This window comes from Phoenix dactylifera, chromosome 15 (genome assembly GCF_051530095.1).
Source record: "Phoenix dactylifera cultivar Ajwa chromosome 15, Ajwa_hap1_PhDact_Kaust_v1.1, whole genome shotgun sequence".
NCBI classification, from domain to species: Eukaryota; Viridiplantae; Streptophyta; class Magnoliopsida; order Arecales; family Arecaceae; genus Phoenix; species Phoenix dactylifera.
The window spans coordinates 24,833,991-24,848,037 of NC_143204.1; the positions used below are offsets into that span (position 1 = coordinate 24,833,991).

Below are 14,047 nucleotides of genomic sequence, written 5' to 3' on the forward strand. Positions count from 1 at the left end.
AAATGTTTCCTCGATGTCCCCACCTTCGAAGTAGCTTTCTGCGGTCTGCTATGAGGTCATGGTCTCAGCACTGCCAATTGCCGGTAGAATGTATCCCTTGTTTGAATTGCTAACCCTGATTACATGAATTAACACCTGTTTGAATTGATGTGTCCATTGTTTCCTGGGTATCTATCTCCTTTTTTCTTATAATTCTAATGATGGCTGTCCGCCAATTCTTGTTGTGGTTTGCACCTTCTAAGGTGGCAGAAATATAATTCTAATGATGCTTTTTTTTTTTTTTTTCTGGAAGTAAGAGTGGCAGCGATGACGCCCGGTTTTATTGATGCTGGAAAGAATTTGTGTACTAGCCAGGCTTTATACCGTGCTCTCCGAATAAACAGAACAGAAAGGAAACAGATCAGATTCTAGTCCTGCCAACCAGATTTCAGACTTCCATCGAAGCTTGAATCATGGGCGGGCAGAGCAGGCAGTAGTTTGATTTCTGCTCAAACTGAAAGTCTGGATCGGCCGGGTTGATGAAGAGGGGTGCACCAGGGACGCTAAGCTTCTCCATATTTTTTCATGGCTGTCTAGGATTTTCGCTGACCACAAGTGTTCCCAATTATGAAATGTATGGAGAGTTTTCTGCAGAATTGAGTTAAGGAACCGGAATTTCCGAGGAAGGCCCTAGAGTTCCTTTCCTAGACCCTCCACGTTGAGGGTTGAAACTTTTTGCACCTCCAATCCGTCCATAAATCATGCAGGGTAGTGGGCCAACCTCTCATGTTCGTTTGAATTTTAATGGAGGTCCAAGTAACTGCCATCGCATTTAATAGGTAAAATTCTAATGATGTTTTTTTTTTTTTTTTTTTAATCTTTGCCCATTCACTCGTAGTACTTTGGACCACCTAAGATCCGCATGAACATGGGGGGTTGCCCCATTAACCTACATGATTTATGGACAGATTGGAGATGTAAAATTGCTGCATAGTTTGCATTGCATATGTTACAAGATCTCATTCAAAAAAATTAGTCGGAAAATGCTATTTAGATTTTTGGCCCTGAGTATCCAAGATTTATTTAATGCATAGTTGATGTAGGACCCACATACATCGTACGAGTTCTCACATCATGATTTGCTGTAAAATTCAAACAAACATCATTAGAAAAATGATGTTACACCGCATAGTTCGCACTTTGTAGAATTGCCCTAATATCTGTACCGGTTAAATATTGCTGGTCTATTATCAATCTAAGGTGAATCTTCTAACTTTAGCTTAGTTAGTTGCGTGATGGAAAATTAGAAGAAAACATACTTAATATTTAATGAGATATATTTACTTTTCCAAGAAGAAAATATATATTTCACAAATTAGAGCCAAATTCTACATACTAGGTTGGGGAACATGTTATGCGCACACTTGGTGGAGGGAAAACTATCAAAATAAACCTCCACCTCAGAAAAAATATACCTTTCCTTTTCTCTCTGTTTTTTTTCCAAATTTTTATCTCCATATTTAGAGAGTATAGACTAAAATAATGCATCTTATGTTAACGACATTTGAAGAGGTTGGGGGTTTGAACCTCAGAACTGGCATTCCACCACTTTTTTTTTTCAAAAAAAAACAATGTATTTTACTAAAGAAAGAGGGTATCTAATCTTATGCGGCATAAATAAATAAAAAATATTACACAATCATCTTCTTCCTGTTCCTCGTTCATCACATGTGATGTACGCCATGAGTGTAAAAAAAGAAATAATACACAAAAACATCACGCCGTCTCTCTCTCTCTCTCTCTCTCTCATGTTCTTATGTGCGTGTTGTTGTTGTTGCTACTAGTATGATGCCACATAAACATTATATTTGCTAAGACGGGCTATCTATTGTTACCTGTTATATTCAATAATATTTTATACAATTTATTAGTGTTTTTGTTAGTAGTATGATTGTATGGTAGCTTGACAGCAACGCTTAAATGATTATGTGGATACTGTGATCATATTAACAGAAGCGGCAGCAACAACTACAACATTATAACGTTAAATATTGTATTATGATGATGTTAATATATCAATCCACGTAGCCTTTTATTTCAACAAAAAGTATGTGACAAAAAAGGACGAGAGGGTGCACTTTCAGCAAACCCAGCTAGCACACCCACTTATTACAAAATAACAATGCTTTTGAAATCACACACCTCTGTAAATACACCATTCGTACAATTTTTGTGACCCATAAAGTTCTCCACCAGTTGTTCTCCATACGTTCTTCTATCGACATCTATGACCGATGAGGGGAGGGGAAGGGAGTGTCAAAAACTAGGAAAATCCCGATTCAGTTCACAAGCCAGTTCATCTTGAGAAACATCAAGGCATGCATCAGATAGATCTCGCGACAGCGATGTCGTCAGGCAGCTACTGAATTCTTCTGAACTCTCCACACGTTGAAGTCCTTGACATGGATTCAGCCTCTGCTCATATGTTTTGATCTCTGTCTGAAGTGGTGATTCCAACTTAATCTCAAAAGAAGACCAATTCAGGACCTCGTTACCTAGCATGCTGCTCATCTGAGCAGCTCTATTGCAGTTCCAATTGATACCACTGTTCAAACTCTCTTGGATGGCATGAGTGTCTGAAACGTATAATGCTTCACCATAATTCCAGTACCCTGAGTTCGAACTTGAAACCAAACTGTCATCAAATTTCGCCATGAATTCATTCAGCTCTAGAGGTCTGTAAGTTTGTTGGAGTTGGTGGTAGAAGTTTGCATTGGTCCCAATTGGATCCATAGCTGCTTGGTATTCAGATGAGGGGAAGGGATCGAAGATGGGCTTCACGTCGGGCCTCGGCATCTCTTCTTGTGCTCCTGTCTCCCTTAACTGCTTGTGGGCGATCGGGTTGATCCCCCTCTGCTTGAGCTTCTTCTTTAGGCTTGAATTCCACAAGTTCTTGATCTCATTGTCTGTTCGCCCTGGCAATTGTGCTGCAATTTGAGACCACCTGCAACACAAGACCAAGTTAAGTTTTGGAGACTTGACTTGTGGTGTCCAATAGATAAATGCAGCTGTGGGTGACAGTCTTTTGGATTGACTCGAACCTGTTGCCTAAAATCTCATGCAGGCTCACGATCAAATCCTCCTCCTGCGGTGAGAAGTTTCCTCTCTTAAGGCCTGGCCTCAGGTAATTTATCCACCTCAGTCTACAGCTCTTCCCGCATCTTTCCAATCCTGAGAGAAGCAAAAGAGATCGCATTTTCTCTGAAAGCTGGAAATAGAAAGCAGAGAAAAATCAACGATAGAGAATTAAAGCATGCCTGCTTGTTTGGGCACAGAGCTCCAACAGCCAATGCCAAATCTAGTGATATGGTTGTAGAGCTTCTCATCTTCTTCAGGTGACCACAGGCCTTTCCTTACCTTCTGCTTGGCGCAGCACGGGTGTCGTCCCATTCTCTGATTGGAAGGCCAAGGATGCTGTTGGTTTTCAGTGATTTCAGATTTGGAGAGGCTGAGGCAATTGGAGGACTTAACAATCTGATCTTTAGGAAGGATTATAGCGAATATAGAAGAAATTCCTAGTGATTAAAGTGGTATTATGCTTCGCACTCAAGTTAAAGGAGAGAAGAGAGAGAAGGGGGTGTTGGGCACAGCAGGTGAAGCAATCAAGGGGGGTTTTAAGCTGAAGTTCTTGCATTGAAATAGGTGGGATTTGGAGGTGTCTTAAATAACTGGGAAGTGTTCGACAGAATAATTTATGAAAGAGATTTGCGACGTAGCTTGTTGAAGTGTTAGGAGAGATGGAGGAAAGATACAATGCCTTTTGGGTTGGTAGGGTAGTGACTTTTAATATGTGACATCTGATTCATTGTCTCCTTGATAATTAGAACAAGGGTGCTTCCTATTTAGTTCCTTCAACTACACACTCATCAATATAAAACACATGCGAACGAATTTCTACATTCCATTCCAATTAATTGAAGGAATGCAATTCATAAGTCATATTGCAGTCATTTACCAATTGTCTGCTCCCATTCATGTGGATAATCAGTTTCATGGGCAGTAGCTACACAAATAATGGGCTTGAACAATAAATATCTTATCATCGTTCATTTCATGATTAATTGCATCAAGCAAAACTGATGATGACGAAAAATCGAAGCTAAAGCAAACATTTAAGCCTAACAAAATTGTTTGCATGGTCACCCTACTTGTATTAGTAATATTTGCCTATGGTCGGGAACAATTTCACCAATGATCAGAATGTTGAAATCGACATGAATGTCAGCATCATTTCCAAAGTTCAAATGGGTAAATTAGCTACAATGTTAATTAAAGTAGCTAATCACCTACCGATGCGTGTCAAGGTGGAGTAGGTTAAGTCCTTTAATTGTGGAAGAGGAGCAACAGTGCTAAACCACTAATTGATAGCAAGCATAATGGAGAAGGAATATGATTCTAATTATTAATACTATTGTTTCAGTGGAAACTAATCATGCAACTCCAGAACCACGGATAGAGCCATTTCTCGTCATCATCGAATGTGGAGTGCCTAGTTTCTCTATGGCAATGAATATTGATAGATACTCTTTCCTTCTTCAGGGCAATTTGATTGATATATGTCCATTTACTAAGATGCACTCTCTTCTCTCTCTCTCCCCACATGGCTCCGCACCCATATAGATATAGATATAAGTGAGAGAATCTCATATAAGAAGGCATTGCAATCCAACTCTCTTAATAATATGCCACTACTAAAATGTACTCATGTACATATAGATACAGATGTAGATATAAGAGAGAGAATCTCATATAACAAGGGATTGCATTCAAAGCCTCTCAATAATATGTATCCGGAACGTTCATATACAAATTCAAACTATAAACGGTAAATGCATACGTTTGATGGAAGTACTTGTAACCTGTATTCCCTTCCTTGGTCATTCATGAATAATATCAACAAACCTCCCCCCCCCCCCCCCCCCCCCCCCCCCCCCCCCCCCCCCCCCCCCCCCCCCCAGCCCCCCCCCCAGTAAATAGAGTGCACACAGGCAGGCTCAATCGAGTTGCAAGCCACTGTTGTACGTGCTCCAATGTTAAATCAAGACGTTACCCATGCAATTGCAGTAACATGGTCTTTCCCAATTGTTTAGAAATATGTAACACTCGCTCGAATACCTTGCAATAATTGCAGCATCACAGGCACAGAAACAAGAAAAAGAGAGAAGAAAAAACGAAACTTGATCCATAAGCTTCTAGAAAAGATCATGGATTCATGCTTAGAAGCCACTCATTCTGATGGCTAATAAAAGAATATAAGAGATCATCTGGAGTTCGGTAAGATTGATGGATATGTAGTGATCAAGGTGTTTGATCAAGAGGGAACGTCCAGGATTGGGCCTGTGCATCTACCAAAATCCATACAAACGAGCTTAGGGTCCTGTTAATATGATGCGACGAGACCCACGTCGCGACGCGGCCGCCGTCGGACACAGAAGAATTCATTTCCATGTTTAACCGCAAAACGTTGGAATGGAATTCCACCTCCCAATTCCTTGAAATAATGAAACTGGGAGATACAGGAGGAAGAGAAGAAGAGGAGAGGAGAGTGGCTCTCATGGCAATTATAATTAGCATGGCTGGAATACAAGAATCAAAATCTCTCCATCCTCTCAGGCATATATATAGCTATTATTTCTATAACACTCTCCTCTCCCATTAAGGTAAACCGTAAACCATGTTGCTAAATGTGACACAGGCGGAAATGAACATATCCATCGATGATGATCGTTTTGTTTTTCCATGCAGTGTTCGTACGGAAATAGATATTGACGTATAGCTATTTTAGTTGATGCGCAGATATTATCTCACGCAGAGCTTTCACCACTTCATTTCTCGAACCACATGAACAGCCAGCATCTTTGCCGACTGTGAGTCTGAGAAGCTCAGGTCCTTCAGATTAATCTTCCTCATAGCTTGCGACTTTTCTAATGCTAACAATTATGAAACTATAGTTTTAAGGCGTCAGCTACTTCTTTGCAGAACTGAAACAGCACCATTGTCGTATGAATGCCGACATATTGTTCTAAGTCCTTAAATTAAGTCATATCAGCGTGGTTGGTTGCCCTTGGCATCATAGTTATCTTAGAATTCTGCATGGAGGGAATGAGTGAACGAGCAGACAAACGAGAGCCCCTTTCCCTTTAAAGGAAGTTTTCCACTTTGCATGGTCCCAATTCCCCACAACAAGACTTCCATTTCAAGATCGAGATCGGGATCCAAGAGTGATTGCATGAAAGGTATGTAAAGAACAAAGCATTTTCGCCCACTTGCTGCAGTGGTCCATTTCGTTGCACAATCCCCTATCATTTTAACTTCCACTCGAGAGAAAGGGCCCGTCCCTTCAATCTTTGTGGCCGAGCTGCATTCAGTCCGAGCACCTCATCATGGTCGCAGATCAACCACACGTAGAAGGCCCAAAAGCCACCTCACAGCTTGCCTTGATCGGGAGAGTTTACAAGTTTAAAGTTGTTGGTGTGGTCGTCCCTAACCACGTGGGACCCACTAGCTTGGGGGTGATGGAAGCCGGACAGTCTGGGTCTGCGAAAACGGTGAAGAAAAAACAAAACAAAAAAAAAAAAATCATTGTTGTTTCCGGCATCGAGAGCTTAATATTAAACCGTTTGAATTTTTAAAAAGCTTTCTCTATTAATTATTTCAAGCTTTAATAAGATCTATTCACTATTTTGTTATTTATTATTGAAATATGCATTCTGGGTAATGAATGTTTTTGGTGTGAAAGCAAAGATTAAGTCTTGTTGATATTTGTGCAGCCTTTCATTAAATTAGAGAAAATCTATTGTAATTCTATTATTCTAAATAGTAAATTTTTTTTGGCTAGACTAGGTCATGTGATTCTTCTTTCGCATCGAAAGGCTTTCCACATTAAAAATTGTGTTGTTTCTTGTTTTTGAATTATTTGATTATTTTGCTTGTTATTGTTTGAGTAGATAGTAGAGATTATTGTTATTTGATGAGTGATATCGTATTTCATTATACAAAGAGGAAAAAGAAGTTTGTAACATCATTATTTCTTAATTATATTTTTCCAATAAAGTGGTATCAAAGCAGGTTGTTAGTGGGTGAATTTTTTTTTGTGTTGATTAAATAGAAGAGTATTCAAGTGACAGTATGGTCAAACTCACATCTTTCAATTATTCAATTTGAAAGCTCTGCATAAAAAAATTACTATTTTGCAAAAAATTATATAATCATATTGAAGAAGATTGTGCCAAACCAAACCAAGTGACAAAACACAGTAAAAGTACCTTATGGTTGCCAATCAACCACAAGTAGGAAGCCCAAAAGCCACCTTAGAGCTTGCCATGAGAAGGAGAATCTAGAAGTTTAAAATCAAGCATGCTTTTCGGGTGCAAAGCTTAAAAGGGGTGTGACGATTTCATGATGCAGACCTCACGACGCGATATATGGAGGAACAGCCCACTTTGTTGACGCTTCGAACGGACGGGTGCTGAGCTACGAGCATGAAACTCATGGACTTCAAGGAACATACGCCGCCCATGTGGAATGCAATCATTTTGGCCCTTACCCCTGATCCGATGCAATGCCTGCTTTCTAGGTTCAGCCGTATTAGTAGGGGCGGATATGCTTAATTTATTAACCTATTTAACTTAATTCAACATCGGCTTATATTATCAGTTTAATAAAATAGTCGAATTTAAATTTCTAACCTGTTTAATAAATATTTTTGACCTATTTTTTTTTTTTTTATTTCCTGGAGCGACCCATTCTGTATTCGACACATATCTAGTTCATCATGACCCGACCCGATTACCACTCCTAGCAGTGCCATTTGTACAACGATATCTCATCATGAAATGATAAGTTGTTGTATGGTTAGACCCTATTAAGAAGTTTGGACATCAACTATAGTTCGTCAAGCTATTCATGGCTGATTGAGTAGTTAGGTTTGCTTGTCATCGGAAACACATTTATTTTCACATTGTTAATGTCCAATGCTCACACACTATAGTTGGCCCGATCTGTTTTAGGTGCACAGAGTTTTAAAGCACAAAGCCAAGCAATTGGCAACAAATCCGTGCGGCATCCTATTTTATTTTATCTCTCCTATCAATATATAAAAATCAGTTTTAAAAGTTAAAATAAATAAATTATCTTTTACAATAGTTAAAGTAAATTAAATGAAGAATTTTTTAATAATAGTTTTTTTAGATTTCTTGATTTGCATTTTACTCTTTCAAGCTTACGTGTATATCAATCTGTAAAAGAAAAAATCACTTGGCATGCATATCTGCGTTGATCGTGATGTGATTACGAGTTTCACAACTTATAAAATAACCTATATGCCTCCTTGATCCCTTTCTAGTCATGGATAATTTATACCAAAAGACATATTTCTATGATAAGAGAAATAGCTATCTTTGATCCGTTCTCTCCTTCTTCCTCATTTTTTAAAAGTTCTTCCTCATCTTGTTATTCTAATGAAATTATGGTGGTAATCTACTGTTTTGCTCAAAAACAATGTATTAAAATGATTTTAGAAGAATGAGACCAAGGAGATTTCAAAAACTAATATATATATAAGATCATAATCTAATCTGATGGTAAAGTTGTCAAGATACTTCTAACCTTAAAAACTTTACATTAGTTAAAAGGTATTTTAGCGGTACAGAGCACGAATTCAAGCTCTAGGCCGCCTAACATTAGACCCGACCTGAACCACACAAGATGAGGGAATCGGTCAGTTTGGGTCCAAATTTCGATATCATGGACCCCCGAAGCCAACACGAGTCGTCCGCGGCGTGGTCGGACAAGAGTCGCAAGGCCCAGGCCATGTTGCTGGCCAGGCTAAAATCCTATATTTTTTTCTTTTTTTTTAGGTTTTTTTTTGAGTACATACCCTCCTAAATATTAGAATTTGCGTACATATCCTCCTAAATATTAAATTTTTTTCAGATTTTTTGCGTACATATCCTTCTTGATATTTGCATGTATACTCTCATTAAACACTTATTTTTGTATATATACCCATGCCATCTAACGCCGTTAAAAAGTTAGTAGTTTAAAATTTAAATGACAAAAATACTATTAATGGGTAAACATGCAAAAAGAAACGTTTATAAGGATATACATGAAAATAGCAATTTTGGAGGGTATTCATGCAATTTCATATATTTAGAAGGGTATACACGCAAAAAAAATCTTAGATTTTTATATAAATACCCTTCCAAATATTAAAATTTGCATAAATGCCATCCAAATTGATATTTACTTGCTTTACCTCATAAAACACTATTTTTGTATGAATACTTTTGATATAATGATCGAGCTAACGTAATTAGCCAAAATTATATTTATTTAAACTAAAAATTAATTAAACTTATGAAAGTATTTTTTTATTTCTAAAGTGGGTAACAGGTTAATAGATCTCATTGAAAACTAAAACAAGTTGAAATAAAAAAAATAAAATTAGATTTTTTTTTGCATGTAAACCCTCATAAATATGCGAAATTGCATAAATATCCTCACAAAGTATTTTTTGCATATATACCCTAATCAAATATTTCTTTTTGCACATCTACCTATTAAGGGTATTTCAGTTATATTTAATTTTAAACTGTTAATTTTTTAACGACATTAGATGGGATGAGCATATATGCAAGAAAAAAGAAAAATGCAGGGTATACATGCAAAACAATTATTTTATAAAGGTATACATGCAAATATCAATTTTTGAAAGGTATTTATGCAAATTTCATTATTTAGAAGGATATGTACGAAATTTTTTTTTTTAATTTCCTAACTCTTTCTTCAATCTCCAGCAAACGCCCTTTTCCATGACGTAGTCAGGCCTCACACCATCACAGGTGGTCAATTTTGAATGAAAGCTGATTCAGGTATAATTAAACAGTAACCAATATCATTTGCTCCTATGGACGAGTCGTTTTCTCTATTTCTAGTGAAATGTTTTATCTTAAATTTTTACAATAAAAAAGAATCAAGCATACGACATTTTATTCATTTCTGTAGCCGAAAGCACAAAACATGGATTACTGTGTTCTAAATTTTGGTCATTTGGTGAAACTTGCGGAGGAACAACACCTTATTTTATTCTAACTTGATTCAGGCAAAATTTATTTTTCAGACACATCTTTCCTTCTTCTTTTTCCTTTCCTTTTTTTTTTTTTGATGGGATTGCATACAGATCACTGGTATTCAATGCAATAAAATAAATTTCTATATGAAATTGCATGCCCTATCATTCCTTAAATATGACTTGCTCTTTAACTTCACATGATTTTTTTGATTCACGCAGAGCGAATGTTACAGACAAATCATGGAAAAGAAAAGAATAATATGTAGTAGAAAAAACAGCGATGCTCTGTATGCCAATAGCTCATAATTTACCATCTATACTATTACATTAGTTCTTTCAGCTATTATTTGTTTAACTTTTTTTCTGCACAAGGCCAATTTTATTTTATTTTTTAGACATCGATGCCTCAACAAGACTTAAGTTTCGAAAGAATAACTTGAGTAGGATATTTTGCTTCTCGAATAAAATAATAAAATCGTTGGAATGTTAGAGTAAATCGAAAGAGACATATCCTCAACCGCTGCCCAGATATTAAAAGTTTTTTCTTTCGTGATCAATAAAACCAAAATCTAAGATATGGTACCTAATGAAAAGAAGGTTATTAGATTAAGAGATTTACCTTACATGTCAGATTGGCAATCTCTTTCTTTCAGCAGGAGTATTTGGCAATGCGAAGTGAGGATACTGATCAGTATATCTATGATATGGCACTGGCACTGCAAGAAAAAGAGGCACTGGCACTGGCACATGCCCAAATCAAACATATTTTTCGAAATATTCATATTATCAAATATGATTACATTCATATTGTCAATTTACGTTTACAATGTACTTCGAAAAACATAAAAAATATATATATAAAACTCTTAAATAAAAGCTATTAGGAATCGATGACATCATCATCTTTACGTGAAGATGAAGTATTAGGAACTTATAAGAAAAAAACTTAAGAAGTTAAAAAAACGAAAATCATTAAGCTCATTAAAAAAAACAGGATACTTATATAAAATGTTCAAGTAGATGTAGTTATTTAGCTGAAGAGGGACAAATTTATGCAACAAAGATGTAATCTGGTCAAGCTGAGCCCTCAAATATTGTATCTCTGTCCGATGGCTCTGTTTCATCTCCTATATCTCTGCCTTCAAAATATTAACCTCTGCAGTGCTACTACTCTATCTGACATCTTGAGTATATCTAGCTATAGATTAGAAAATCCATTTAAGCATAGCTCATATCAACCCAATATCTTCAATCCAAATCATATGGGAAGAAAAAGATGTCCATGAATTTTTTTTTTTTTTTTATCCTATGGACTAATAGGCCCACCGTCTAGGATTTGGGCCGGGATTTTGGAGGGTCCTTGAAGATATAGGCTGGGTGAGTCAATAGAGGATATTTAAAGGCTCAATATGGCCATCGAGATAACAAAAATTATTGGTGCCAGCTCAGAAGCAGCCAAGAGAGTATTGCGAGTAAAGCTATTTAGCACTCGCACTCTTCGCTGCTCTTTTAACTACTTGAAATGGCGGAAGAGAATTGGGTTGATTTAGGTAGGGTTAGATAATAACACACACCATATAGTACAATCCACACCTTTTTTTCCTTTTTTTTTAGCACCACTAGCAGGCGTTTCGCACGCGGGATGGGTGAAATTAACAAAGTCGACCGGTAGCATGTAGCCAATATGATATCTGTGCTATGTGCCAAATAATGTATTGATTGGATACATGCTACACCATGCTCGATAGCACTTAGATTCGTGCTTGGAGCCCCATCCGGATGAATAGGTTGCAACAATGCAAGAGGAAAAATTTGAATGATGAAATCACATACCTTGCATGCGGGACCGTCCATACAACCATCATGATGTAGGGCTTGGAAAGCGAGCGGCCTAAGAAAGGCCGGTGATTTTAGTGACCCAGCGCCAGATAGGCCACGAGGACTTCTTGTACCAACATTTGGAGCACATGACCCTGCCTTCCAAATGGGCCCACGGACAGGACAGGCCCCGCTCGCGTACGCACCTGATGGGCCCCCAGTCCCTCGCGCTCTTGTTTTTCTTAATTGTTTCCCCTCTTTTCTTGCAGAGAGTAGCCACGCTGAAAAAATCGAAGCATTTAAGATAATAAGCATTGCACCGTTGAATAAAAAGGTTAGGCATGCTATCATTGATTTATATGCCCCATCTTCTTGTATTATTTGTTCCTCCCTTTTTCCAAATACTCCAACCAAAGCCAGCTTGATGTCTAATTGTTGCGTATGGGGTGGTGGCCGTGGCCCAAGATGACAGAAGAGCTTTAGGGCGGCCGGTGTGAGATTGGTGGTTTGTTGTTCTGGTTCTCTCTCTCTCTCTCTCTCTCTCTCTCTCTTTCTTTTTATAATTATTATTAGCAAATCTTCCCTCTTTTTTTTTTATTTATCTTCTCTGCCTTATCTGCGAAAGTGACGGCAACATTCCTGGCTTTCTCAAACAACCATACAAGACAAAATACATTTCTATCAGCAGTATAGAAGATGAAAATAAAATATTCCCAACTTCCTACCTGAAAAGATGGGTGACTTGGATTTATGAAATTATTGAAAAGGCAGCATTAGAAGTCTAGAAGATCGGATTTGAAAAAGAAGAAAACAAAAGAGAAATCAAAAGTAACACCATTGCTTTTCTGAAATTAGGAGAGCGGTCGCCATCTTAATTTTCCATCATTTAGAAAATTAGCAGCAAACGTGACGTCACATGGCCTGTGCTAAGTGTTCCTTTATTTGATCAAGTCAAAAAAGAATAAAAAGCTCACCTCATACTTGCAGCCCTATCGAAGACATCTGAACCATGACGGAAGCCGCCACTGAAGATGGGGGGTCACGTCTGATGGCAGTATCCGGGCAGCCTCCGCCTGAAAGGCGGCAACCATTGGGACTCCACACTGACTTTCAGAGTGGTGGACTTCCACTAAATTGATTCTCTTCTACAACTATATCGATAATTTTTAATTCTTTATTTTTCGTCGTATCATGGAACTATGCTTTTTGTTATTGCTGCTTCCGTATAGTCGGTCATGCATAGGTCACACATTGCAAATGGTAATGGAATCCTTGAGAAAAAAAAAAAATTGTATGACTCAACATTTCATATAAAGTTACTTCAATAACGGCATTTAATTTAATTAATCAAATGACAACAAGAAGGAAAGATAAACAATGTCGAATAACTTACGCTTATCTCCAAGTACCAAGCTTATTTCTAGCGGCTATACTTGACCATTTGAAACGGACTAATCCAAGATTCTTCCGCTTTGAGTGTTACAGCCATTTCGCCTGTCATCGATATTATCATCAGAGGCGGCCTTGCATTTTTCTAGCCTTCCTAAAGCAATAGTCTTCGAACAGATAAACTGCTGTCGGACTCCTGCAACATCGAGCACCAGTCTATTGAATCTATCTAAAATGCCCCTGTGGATAAAAACAAAGTTCCATACTTCTAGATAAAGAAAGCGCCCTCTCCGGAAATTCCAGTCCCCAAAATCACAACAAAGACCGTTTTAAGTTGTTCGGAGACCTAGAGGCATCCAATGCATCTGTTTTGAAGAACTTGAGGCATTTCTAAAGTGCCGGAAGGGAGTACCCAACCCAAGCACAGTTCATCATTACCGAGCAGATCTGCACGGCCAATAATGGAAATATGGTGGGGAAAAGGCAACAGACCTTTAGTTAGAGAGCCAGTGACCCCACAAATCCAGCCTTTAGCTGCAGGTAATGTGGTGCCTTCTGACAAGAGCAAAATAATTGGCATAATTCTCAAAGTGGAGGGATGTAGGTACCAGTCCATATCAATAATAGAGAGAGCACGGGCTACTTAGTAATTTTACAATAAAAGTTGCAAATCCACCAAGGCGAGCAAGCAAATCTATCAAAACACTTTGTTCCAGCCGCCAACAG

At 37.8% G+C, this 14,047-nt stretch overlaps 1 protein-coding gene and 1 long non-coding RNA gene across 2 annotated transcripts; both read right to left on the reverse strand.

Annotated features, from left to right (window-relative positions):
- Nucleotides 1-2,046: 2,046 nt before the first annotated feature.
- Nucleotides 2,047-3,643, reverse strand: LOC103711583 (transcription factor MYB61-like). The gene is made up of 3 exons (XM_008797795.6): nucleotides 3,297-3,643; nucleotides 3,081-3,210; nucleotides 2,047-2,983 (listed from the first exon to the last, which is right to left on the reverse strand). The coding sequence occupies exons 1-3, from the start codon at nucleotides 3,427-3,429 to the stop codon at nucleotides 2,296-2,298; spliced, it is 951 nt and encodes a 316-aa protein (XP_008796017.3). The 5' UTR covers nucleotides 3,430-3,643; the 3' UTR covers nucleotides 2,047-2,295.
- Nucleotides 3,644-10,862: 7,219 nt separating this feature from the next.
- Nucleotides 10,863-13,517, reverse strand: LOC108511468 (uncharacterized). Its single transcript, XR_005515239.3, has 3 exons — nucleotides 13,326-13,517; nucleotides 12,907-13,203; nucleotides 10,863-12,213 (listed from the first exon to the last, which is right to left on the reverse strand). It is a non-coding gene; the product is annotated as an uncharacterized LOC108511468 (long non-coding RNA).
- Between the last annotated feature and the right edge of the window lie 530 nt (nucleotides 13,518-14,047).

What these genes read in the sequence shown, in the direction of transcription:
- LOC103711583 (XM_008797795.6), bottom strand. Translation starts at nt 3,429, where the DNA reads ATGGGACGACACCCGTGCTGCGCCAAGCAGAAGGTAAGGAAAGGCCTG. An exon ending in CTCTGTGCCCAAACAAGCAG is followed by an intron (nt 3,211 to 3,296) that starts GCATGCTTTAAT and finishes TGCTTCTCTCAG; the next exon opens with GATTGGAAAGATGCGGGAAG. An exon ending in CATGAGATTTTAGGCAACAG is followed by an intron (nt 2,984 to 3,080) that starts GTTCGAGTCAAT and finishes CTTGTGTTGCAG; the next exon opens with GTGGTCTCAAATTGCAGCAC.